The sequence below is a fragment of the Saccostrea cucullata genome, unplaced genomic scaffold, assembly GCF_032062105.1.
Source record: "Saccostrea cucullata isolate Sc308-1 unplaced genomic scaffold, CSIRO_AGI_Scuc_v1 ctg1, whole genome shotgun sequence".
Classification (NCBI taxonomy): domain Eukaryota; kingdom Metazoa; phylum Mollusca; class Bivalvia; order Ostreida; family Ostreidae; genus Saccostrea; species Saccostrea cuccullata.
In genome coordinates, this window is record NW_026920581.1 from 356248 (window position 1) to 368351 (window position 12104).

Here is a 12104-nt window from a genome sequence, read left to right on the forward strand (position 1 = left end):
TCCAGGAGTAAAGAAGAAGATTTTAAAGATTGAACTAATTTTAGTGGTTTTTGCCCCACCCCCAGGCCCCAGGGGGGCAGAGACCATGAAATTCACAATTTTTGTTCCCCTTTACCCATAGATGCTATATGCCAAAATTGGTTGAAATTGGTTCCGTGGTTTCAGAGAAGAAGCTGAAAATGTTCAAATGTTAACGCATAAGGAACGACGCACGACGAACGACGACGGACGAAAACTGTAGGAAGTGACATTCAGAAAAAATTAGCGTACCCGATTAAGCATAAATTTATAAAAAAAAAAAACTGTTCAAAGAATTAATTCAACTTATTTTTTCCATACACGACAGATATACTAATGATTGTTTATGTTGAAAATGAGCTGACAGAGGAAGACCCGTAATTGAATTACTTATGAATGTCTTCTGAGATCGCACTCCATTGCCAACGACCTTGGTGTCCCTCCTCTGTGCCGTCAGTCCAAACTAAGTAATACAGTTGAATAACAATATCAAACTTCATGTCAATTCTTTAAAAACAAGATGTGTTTGTGAAACACTGATGCCCCCGTATCGCAACATAGCAAAGAATGCCAAAGATTATACTTTTTTAAATGCAAATTTAATTAATTGGTACCCAAAGTAAGGTATTCTCAATGGAAAAACAATTGTGAAATTTGAAAGTAGGCAAATGCTAAAGTTTTTTCAATAAGTACAAAAATCTCCAAGGTCAAGGTCAAAAGGTCAAGGTAATTGGTATCCAATGAAAGGTCTTGCCACATAGAATACTTATGCAGAGTATGGAAGCCCTAGCCCTAACCGTTCAGAAGTTATGGCCAAGGTTAAAAATTGTTAAAAGTAGGTCAGACTCCAAGGTCAAGGTCAAAGGGTTAAAGTTCTTGTTATCAAATGAAAGGTCTTGTCACAAGGATTAAATATGTAAAGTATGAAAGCACTAGCTCTACCCTTTAAAAGTTATGGTCAAGATTTGCTTTTTAAAAGTAGGTAAAACAAAAAAGTCAAGGTCAAAGGGTCAAAGTTCTTGGTATCCTTTGAAGGGTCTTCTCACAAGGATTACATATATGAAGTGTGAAAGCCCTATCCCTTATCGTTCAAAAGTTATGTCCAAGGTTAAAGTTTTTTCACAAGTACGGAAATTTACAAGGTCAAGGTCAAAGGGTCAAGGATGTTGGTATCCAATGAAAATTCTTTCAACAAAAAAATACATCTGTGAAGTATAAATGTCCTGGAATCTACTGTTCAAAAAATATGGCCGAAGTAAAAGTTTAAAATTTTCCTGTTAAAGTGGGTCAAACTCCAAGGTCAAGGTCAAAAGGTCAAATTTGATGGTACCCATGAAAGGTCTTGTCACAAGAAATATGCATGTGAAATATAAGTCCTGGCTCCACCAAATCAAAAGTTATGGGTAAGGTTAAAGTTTTTGCGGACAAACAGACAGACAGACAGACAGCTAGACGGACGGACGGACACGACAAAAACTATACACCCCCGAAAATTCGTTTACGGGGCATAAAAATCAACCAGACTGTAGCTCTACTGGGTTTTACATATAACAAAGGAAGAAAAGAGAAGCACTTTAAAGAATTTTTTATCTTTAGTAACCTTGGCAAAACCATTCATCAACAAGATGTGTTTGTGAAACACTGATGCCCCCGTATGGCAACATAGCGAAGGTTAAGCTTTCTCAAATGCAGATTAAATATGTTGGTACCTAAAGTAATACAAGAAATACAAAGAAATACAAATGTTAACTAGGGCTAATTGTGAATTTATTCAAATGCTCTCCAACTCCCTTTTGATGTCATATTCCCTTAAAAACTATTAAATAAGACATACTTTATGCAATTTAATTAAACAACGAGAAGAATACAAAATATATTTAAATCTTAGCATAACACGCGTGCTCCTGTGAATGCATGTGCGTAATGATCATATCATCTTTTCTACACTATCTATATATTTAAATATACTTAATATCAAAGCATTTAATCCAAAAGTGTTAAAAAATACACTCATTCAAGAGTATTTTTAATTTTACTCATTTCATGTGCAAGCATGTGCATTATGACCATACCTTCTTGTAGAAGTCCATTATGTCTATCTATATTCTAAATACCATCCTGTTTGGTTGAAAATCAAGGGAGTTATAACCATTTAAAGTTTAAGCCAATCAGATTGCAGCGCATGTGCATGCGCGTGATTTAATGACAATTGTTATATATCATATTGTAGGACATCATAAAGAATGCCTATGTTTTAAATTTCGTAGCATTTCGTCCAAAAGCAGAAAAGATTTTTGTTTCAGCCAATCAGAGCGAAGCACACGTGCACGCACGTTCATGCATGTGCATGACGACAATACCTTCTTGTTGGAGTCTATTATGTCTGTCTATGTTCTAAATCCCATCCTGTTTGGTTGAAAAACAAGGGAGTTATAGCCATTTAGAGTTTGAGCCAATCAAATTGCAGCGCACGTGCATGCGCGTGTTTTCATGACAATTGTTATATATCATATTGTAGGACATTCTAAAGTATGCCTATATTTTAAATTTCATAGCATTTCGTCAAAAAAAAAACAGAAAAGATATTGAGGTTTTTGTTTCAGCCAACCAGAGCAAAGCGCACGTGCATGCGCGTGAGTTCGTGCTAATTTGACAGTGTCATATTATCTACACTATTAATATATCCTTATATAATGAGTTTCACATTATATTATCAAAAAATGTAAAAGTTATAGCGATATTAAGTAAATAAGTAATTTCACGTGTTGCACGCGCCCGCACGTGCATGCGTATGCGCGCAAAATGACCTTCGTTCCGACCACCTACACTACACACCTATTAACCTTAAGGACGTTCGATCCTGATATTTTGAGCGTATTTTGGTCAGGTCCTTTATTTATAAAATTCTGCATCATTTCTAAGTTCTAATATTATATCTGAATTCTACAGTGCAAATTTAACTATATCCAATGAAAAAACCGCGATTAAATTCCAAAAAATTAACAAACTATATTTTGTGACGGAAGGTTTTTTAGACGAAAATGATCAGTTTTTCCATTTTGAACTATAACAGTACTGTTAATTTTGGATTCATATTTTCCCATCCTTGTTGCACACAAAGCTGTTTTTTGCAATGAAATGTGTTATACTGGTTCTGAAATATACATTAAATAAGACATGAATTCTATAACAAAGTGTGACAAATATAGTCAATATATTCTGAAAATCCGGGAAAAAATTGAGCCAATTTTAACGTAAAATTGACACTTTTTTAGTAATATCTGAAAATTTACACCATATACCCCCACTTTTGATATTCTTTTCTAAATATTCAAGATAAATTTGACCTTTTTGCTTAAAATCAGAAAAAGTTTAAGACTTTAAAATAATTTTCTTGCGTATTAAATTTTCAAACAGAAAAATCACTTTTTATTAGTGCAGAAAGGTCAAATAATTGATTAGCGAAGCAATTTGAAAGTAATCACAATTTTTAAGTGTCTTTTTTTAAACAAACTTAGAGTTCATTTTGTTTCATGCTTTAATCGGATAAAAATATTGGAGGGAAAACGTCAAATATTTTATTTTTAATTAAGACACAAATTTCAGTGCAAGAAGGTCATATTAAATGTACTGTAGCGCCAAAAAAGCAGATTAATTTTTTGATTTGAATTTTAATTAAGCTAAAGTAATACTAAAAATATATACAAAAAAAGTACAAACTTTAAATATCAGGCTAATTGTTAAAAAGGTTTTAGCTCAGTTGGGTGAACAGTTTCTGAGAACATTCGCGGACAAAAAAGTACCGGAGAAGAAATAAGAAGAAACAAGATCAAAAAATGTAAAAGTTAAGCTACATTAAGTATATAAGTAATTTCACTTTATGCAATTTATGCGCGCAAAATGACCTTTTCCGACCACCTACACTACACACCAATTAACCCTAAAAAGGTTTTAGCTCAGTTGGGTGAACAGTTTCTGAGAACATTCGCGGACAAAAAAGTACCGGAGAAGAAATAAGAAGAAACAAGATGTGGTTGTGAAACACTATGCGCCCGGCGGCAACAAAATTCTAAAAAAGCTATTTTAGCATATATATCACAGTCAAGGTCATGACCTTGATGTCATTTGAAAGAAATCGATTAGTAAAGTATGGGTACCTAATATGAAGTCTCTATCTCTTGTGGTTCAAAAGTTATGGCAAAGGTACGAAAAAACTATATTTAGCATAAAAGTCACAGTCAAAGTCACAAGGTAATTGACCTGGTGTAGAAGAAATTAATTAGTGAGTATGCTATACTAAATATGCAGTCCTGTTTGGTTGAAAATGGCAAAGGTACGAAAAACTATTTTTAGCATACATGTCACAGGCAAGTTCACAAGGTCATTGACCTTGACTTCATTTGAAAGGGCTTAATTAGTGGAGTATGCATATCAAATATGAAGTCCCTATCTTTCATAGTTCAAAAGTTATGGTGAAGGTTAAAGTTTGCAGATAAAAAGCTATTTTTAGCATATAGATCACAGTCAAGGTCACATGGCAATTGCATGTGCATGAAAGAGCTTAATTGTTGGAGTATGCATACCAAATATAGTCTCTATCTTTCATGGTTCAAAAGTTATCCTGTTTGGTTGAAAAACAAACAGACAGGACAAAAACAATATACGCCCCGTATCTATCAATCCGGGCGCATAAAAAGAATAATAATAATAATAACTAGAAAGTTTGCTTTTGCAAGCAATAGCTTATGTCGTCCCGAACTGGACAAGACTTTCATTTTTTATCATCACTAAAACAAAACCCATTATAGCTAAGCTTGGAAAACCATCAACTCGTATCAGTCCTTTCAGTACTTTCAGTACTTTGATTTAAAAATAAAAGTTAAAGAATTTTTACTTTGCCCCTGTTTCCATGGCAACTATTTACAATTTGCAATTTTTAAATCCAATGAGCACAATTACAGATACTAACCATAACAACAACAAGTTTCATGAAGATTGTCTACACTAGAATATATCCTTATATAATGAGTTTCACATTATTTCATCAAAAATTGTAAAAGTTAAGAACACTATACAAAGTATATAAGTAATTTCACGTGTTGCACGCGCCCGCACGAGAAATAGCTTGTATGCGCAAAAAATGACCTTCGTATCCGACCACCTACACTACACACCTATTAACCCTAAAAAAAAGGTTTTAGCTCAATTGGGTGAACAGTTTAAAACCTAGAACTGTTCAAGGGCGGACAAAAACATTTTTAAAGGAGAAGAAAGGGTCAAGAAGGAACAAGATGTGGTTGTGAAAGGCCTTGTCTCAAAGATTACATATGGCAACAAAATTCTCAGAAAAAAAGCTAAAGTTTGTAAAAAGCATATATATCACAGTCAAGGTCATGACCTTGATATCCAATGAAAGAAATCGATTGTCAAAGAATTACATGTGTACAACATGAAAGTCTCTATCTCAAAAGGTTAAAGTGGTTAAAAAGTTATGGCAAAGGATATCCAAAAAACTATATTTAGCATAAAAGTCACAGTCAAAGTCACAAGGTAATTGACCTTGGTGTCATTTGAATAGATAAAGAAGATAAAGGTCAAAAGGTCAAAATTGTTAGTTTCAAATGAAAGGTCTTGCCATAAAGAATTGGTATTTGAAATATGAAACTCCTAGTATCTACCGTTTAAAAATTAAGGCCAAAGTAAATGTTTGGAATTTTTGTGTAAAAGTGGGTCAAACTCCAAGGTCAAGGTCTAAAAGCTAAGGTTCTTGATATCAAATGAAAGGTTTTGTCCCAAGAATTAAATATGTGAAGTATGAAAGCCCTAGTTCTAACCCTTCAAAACTTATATTCAAGGTTGTATTTTAAAGTAGGTCAAACTCCAAGGTCAAGGTTCTTGGTATCCAATAAAGCGCCTTTTCACAAGGATTATATATGTGAAGTATGAAAGCCCTGGCACTTACCATTCCAAAACGTATAGCTAATGTTAAAGTTTTTTCATAAGTACAGAAATCTCCAAGGTCAAGATCAAAAGGTGAAGGCTGCTGCTATCCAAGGAAAGGTCTTTTCACAAAAAATACATATGTCAAGTTTAAATGTCCTGTTTTCTACTCTTCAAAAGATATGGCCAAAGTAAAAAGTTCAAAATTTTTTTGTAAAAGTGGGTCAAACTCCAAGGTCAAGGTCAAAAGGTCAAGGTCAAAAGGTCAAATTTAAATGTGGGCAAGGTTAAACGGACAAATAGTCAGAGAGACAGACAGACAGACAGAGAGAAAGAAAGGTCTTGTCACAAGAAATACACATGTGAAATATGAAAGCCATAGCTCCATTAAATCAAGTTATGGGCAAGGTTAAAGTTTTTGCGGACAAATAGTCAGAGAGACAGACAGACAGACAGAGAGACAGAACAGATGGACACGACAAAAGCTATATACCCCCGAAACTTCGTTTACAGGGGCATAAAACTAATGCACTAAATAATGTATCGTAGTGTAGTCAACTTGTATGTCAAAATTTTTAATTATATTGAAATCAGTTCAAAACTGTAGGAGGAGTAGCGCTTTAAAGGGATTACAAAGTTGTTTTTATGCTTAGTAACCATGGCAACTCCGTTCATGGAAATCAAAAGTCGATGCACTAAATTATGTATCTTAGTGTAGTTGACTTGAATACAAAATTTACATTGAAATCAGACAAAACTGTAGGAGGAGTAGCGTTTTAAAGCAGTTTTTCCAGACTTTTTCTATTTTTAGTAACCATGGCAACTCCTTTCATGGAAATAAAAAACGGGTATTTAATAATATATCTTAGTGTAGTCTTCTTGTGTGCACATTTGCAAAGTAGTATTGAAATCAAACCAAAACTATTGGAGGAGTAGCATTTTGAAAATGAAAAAATTACAGACAGACGGAGGACGGCTAGCTGCAGAATTATAGCTCTCGCGCAATAAATACCCCGGTATACGTTTTTCAATGAGTGGCACTGTAGCTCTCCGGTCTGTCATATTTTTTTCGGAGAGCTACAGTTCTGCAGCAAGGGGACGGCCATCTAATTACCGCATAAAGGTTTATGCAAGCTATTCCCACTTTCTGAAAATCAGGTAGAAAAAGGTGAAATTTCACGTGGGAGTAGGTGGAATTTTGTGTAAACAAATAATTAACTATGTTCTTAAATTTAGGTATTAAGTTGCTATTTCTTGTAAGATCTTTTTATTATTTAAAAAATCTGAAATAAATCTTATTTTCTCATAGATGTATTCATTATTTTCTGTCTTTAAATGTACAAAATACAGGTAAATCTAAACATCTATTGTTATTTGCAAGTGGGAATAGATGGAATTGAGATTTTTAAAAAGTGGGAATAGCTAGAAGACACCCCGCATAAACTGTTGTCCTGGTCTCTGAATTGTAAAACCCCAGTCACATTTCCAAAAACGACCAACGGCCGACGGGTTTTGAAGCAAAAATGGGATTCTTCGGGTGACAATCAGCAGTTCATCAGCCGTTGTCTTGGCCGATTTTGACCTCTTTTTTTGTCGGCCGACCAATATTGTGTCCAGCGGTCCAAGTTATATTTTTTTCTGCGTCGGTGGTCAATTTCTTCAATTGAAGTTATCCGTAGACCAACCTTCGATCATCGTCCGACCATCGGCAGTCAGTTCATAACGTCGCTCGTCCGTCGCTCGACAATAAGGGTTTCCAAAATTTCGACCGACGGTTAAAATCAAACTGTAGCTCAAAGCTCGACGATCGGGCGACGATTGGTCGACTTGTGAATATTTAACCTATTCAGAATACATAACACAAACAAAATTGTGATGCATGGATTGATACATATTTTTTGAACGGAAATAACATAAATAATTAATCCGTAAGATATAAAGAAATCTTAAGTTCTTTGCTGCTTAGATATGCACCATTTGTCATTTTTATGCAAATCTATACAAAATTTTGCACACATTTTCAACATTGAGTCACACATTTACAAGATTCTGCCACTTTGCCCTGCAAACAATACTCACGTCAGCTATCTGAATATGCATGTAGATCTATGAAAAAATATTGCTGATTTCTAAAGAAAAAAGAGTTTTTGTGATATTTATCCAAGTCATCGGTGTTCCTAGGAAATAATGTGACTGCTCCGTGTCACCCGATACTTGTGTCGGCCGATCATGTTCTTTAAGCCGACAAGACCAGAAAAATTTAGTCGCCCGACCATCGGCTTAAATGTGACCTAGGCATAAAGCTAACAAAACTACACGCATGTGTCCTAAAGTCAGCGACCGTAACGGAAATCGATATCATGCTTTTTTAAAGACTGAAACCAATACCGCCCCTACAGGTCAACGCATATATTTACCTCTAGAGATGTGATCCTTTCAAAATTTAGGAAGAAGCTATCTTGCTTGTATAAACCATGCACTTATCTTGTCTATTAAAAGTCCTTTTGATGAATAAATGTAAAACGTTTTTACTTTGTGATCAATAGAATGCCAACTTTACTCTAGAATCCCTGATCCAGGCGCAAAAAATTCATAACTTTTACAGAGCCTAAGGGTTCAAGTGGTATTAAATTCATGCTAATGGTTTAATTGCTTAATGTTCTGCAGTAAAGAAAAATGCATGATTTCTCATAATTTATTCCCCACTCCTCAGGCCCCATGGTGAATGCGATTCAAATTATTGTTTCAATTTACCCATAGATGTCATATGCCAAAACTTGTTGACAATGGCTTTTTTTGTTCCAGGCAACCTCGTTCTTCGTTTTTGTTCGGAAGAAACAGCAGTATGTCTCCTGGGTGACTCGAGTGAACTAAACAATTCAGGATATGCTTTCTTGTAATTAATTTTAGACAATTCAAACAAATTCCACTCACATTCCATGTTTGGTTCAAACTGAAAAATTTGGTCCATTTTGGCTTTGCTATCAAGTATTGGCAAGTGGGCTCCTAGAGTTGTACAGTAGTTCTGTAAGATTAAAGGAACCGATTTGCAGATGCAGCGCAGTACAAAGAAGGCACGATGATTTTTCACTCATTTGTTGGAAATAAATATTTATAAATAACTGTGAAGCTATAACAAAAGATATTCAGAATCAAAATGTTTACTTAATAAAGTCATTAGTCCTTTCTCAGTTTATGGTCTAGCTCTTGTGTACATAATCTCATCCAGAGGCCATGAAATTCAAATTTTTGAAAGAGGACCCATTGCTCATCAAAACTGTGTATGTAGAGTGAATCATGCCATTCAGTATAGGTTGCATGGTCAACTTTCAAGGGAACGTTGGGTATGTTCACTTTTTCTTTCATTAGGGATAAAAAAAAATCAGTTTTAAGGGGGTTATGTATACATATAAAACTCCTAATGCGTATGTCAATGAAGAAGGACATTTATAGATAACTGCAATACCTTCCCTTGTTTTATAAAACAGTTTTATCTTTTACCTTAGACTGATACCAATTTAAAGATTTTCTCACAACACAATACTGCAGATTAAATGCTGATCTCCAGCCGGTAGGACAAGCTACACCCAAAAGAGAAAATATATTAAACATCATGCAATACCATCATATATTTATGATAATCAATCATATTTCATTTTTGCAAATTAAAACTATTAAATACTTTCACCATCGTTTTAATCATGAATTCACCATGAAAATTTGCAACTTTGTTTAAAAAAAGTCATAAACTTTCATCTAGATTTAGCTTTAAAAATGTCCTTTAGCCTACAATTCACTAACAGATAATCATGTACCTACTGAGGGCTGTTGAACATGCTTCGTTAAGCTGAAGTTAAAAACAAAGGTATATAAATTGGAATTTATTAAATGGGATCACCTTTTACTACATATAAACTTTAAAAAGTTCAAAGAGAAATCAAAAACATCAATAACAAAAAATGTAAGACTTAGTGCATTACAGAGACGTACCCGTATTCACACAAAACTCCCACAAGTCTGTCACACGGAGCGTCGTTCCACCCCATCAGATAATTCGGACCCATTTCCAGGCAGTCTTCGTCCGCAGGATATTTCTGATCGTCCGGCTCATTATCGGCCCAGTAATACTTTGACACCGTCTCGTTTGTCGTGCTCCAAATATAGACACCTTCCCTATCTTTATCTGTCGCATCCAGCCATACTATATTCACAAAAAGTTCCGATGATAAACTTTTTTTTATCAACTACCTACTTTGTATCTATTATTATATTTGTTTTTCCTCTCCTGATCCACGCTAAAAACACTGACTCAGAAAAAAAGGCCTAGCTGGGAAAAAAAAACATTTCAAGAAAATTTCAACATATTAGTTGACGAAATGATATAGTTCAGCCTTTTTATAACAATGTTTAATTAAAATGATATGATGCTGTTTGTTTATATTTTCCATCTTCTTTTTGGGTCACTTGAGTCACTCTGGTGAATTATAATTGCTATATATCTGTTTTTTGTCCGTCGTCAATCGACTGAAAACTTTTGAACATTTTTAACTTCTTTTCTGGAATCAATGATCGACTTTAGCATATAGAATTTATGGATGAAGGGGAGTAAGTTAACATTTATAAAACTTACTTTCAGTATGAGATGTGATTCCATCGATAATAGCTTTCTCTTGGTCTGTTTCAATGATAGGTAGATGAGTGTTGTGACGATTACATAGTAGCTGTTAATTAAAGAATTACAATTTATATCTCATGATTACAGGTTATTTCTTTGGGGTTGGGTGGTTAACCCATTTTAATAAGTCACGATCGTCTGAAGAACATCCGTACCATTCTCCCTTCCAAAAACCATTAAATAACATTTAAATTCAGAAAAAAAGAATCATTTTTAACAAGAGATGTTTGTAAAACACTTATGCCCCCCTCCCCCCACATTGGAATTTTCCAAGTCCAAAAGGGCATAATTCTGTCAAAAATGGCGGGATTGTACCCAAAACAGAACTTGACCAAGATATTTATCTGATAAATCTGTATACTAAATATCATTTCAGGTTTCCAAATAATTGGCATTTTTTCTAAGTCCAAGGGGCATAACTCTATCAAAAATGGCGCAATCGTACCAAAAATATAACTTGACCTAGATATTTATATCTGATAAATCTGTACCCTAAATTCCATTTCAGTATGCACAAAGGTTGCGAAGAAAATGAACGGAAACTGCAAATAATTGAAGTTTTTTCTAAGTGCAAGGTGCATTACTCTGTCAAAAATGGTGCGATCGTAACCAAAATAGAACTTGACCTAGATATTCATGTGATATATCTGTATACCAAATTTCATTTCAGTATGTTAAACGGTTGCAAAGAAAATGAACGGAAACGAAGTGGACCGACCGACCGACAGCAGCAAAGCAATATGCCCTCCCTTCTTCGAAGGGGGGGCATAAATATCTATCGGGATATATAGAGGATATCTATATTGTGTGATTTGATATTGGCTTTATCCAACGCGTTGAAATGGTATACCGGTATATATTCGCGAGGCTTTTCAAGCGAATATACACCATTTCAACGCGTTGGATAAAGCCAATATATCAAATCACACAATTATAGATGTTCTATTTATCTCATACAACTTTGAGACTTCCCCTGTGAAACTATACATGAATGATTTCCAATTCAAATTGATTACATATATTATAAACTTGATGACATTGTACTGTTGATGTTGAAATGCCTCGAAAGAAAGTAGATCGTGTTCAAGATTTAGAATTTTTTGCTATCTGAGTCTTTGAAAACATTATGTGACAATTGCTGGACTTTATATCAAGCTAACTTCTGACTGAAAGGACCAAGGGACCGTGAAAATTAACTCTTTGTACGGTGGAAGTACAAAACGTGCTGGGCAGTATAAGGATTGATATCCGGCTACATATTAAAGAGCTAGATTTTGTGCACTGATTTACATTGTTGCATTTTAAAAGAAACAGTTTTCAGAAAAAAGAAAGATATTACTGATGCGAAATACTGCAGTGTTTACTTCCTTTAATCACAGGAGTCTGAAGTTTTTATCGTCAAAAAAAAAAAAAAAAAATCCGGAAAAAAATTTTACTACCCTTAACTAAAAAAACCCCAGGATGGCCTGAC

General features: G+C 34.4%; 2 protein-coding genes across 2 annotated transcripts in view; both read right to left on the minus strand.

Moving 5' to 3' along the window:
• LOC134252059 (sodium-dependent serotonin transporter-like) overlaps positions 1-12104 on the minus strand; it is a 234793-nt gene that overhangs the window by 43119 nt on the left and 179570 nt on the right. The gene's annotated exons all lie outside the window — the stretch shown is intronic.
• Positions 1-12104, minus strand: part of LOC134251553 (uncharacterized) — a 117029-nt gene that overhangs the window by 3025 nt on the left and 101900 nt on the right. The window contains exons 24-29 of the mRNA XM_062733957.1: positions 10589-10679; positions 9949-10159; positions 9774-9805; positions 9460-9539; positions 8893-8983; positions 409-481 (exon numbers count right to left, since the gene is read on the minus strand). Of these exons, the coding sequence (XP_062589941.1) occupies positions 409-481; positions 8893-8983; positions 9460-9539; positions 9774-9805; positions 9949-10159; positions 10589-10679 (578 nt within the window). The remainder of the gene's footprint in view (positions 1-408; positions 482-8892; positions 8984-9459; positions 9540-9773; positions 9806-9948; positions 10160-10588; positions 10680-12104) is intronic.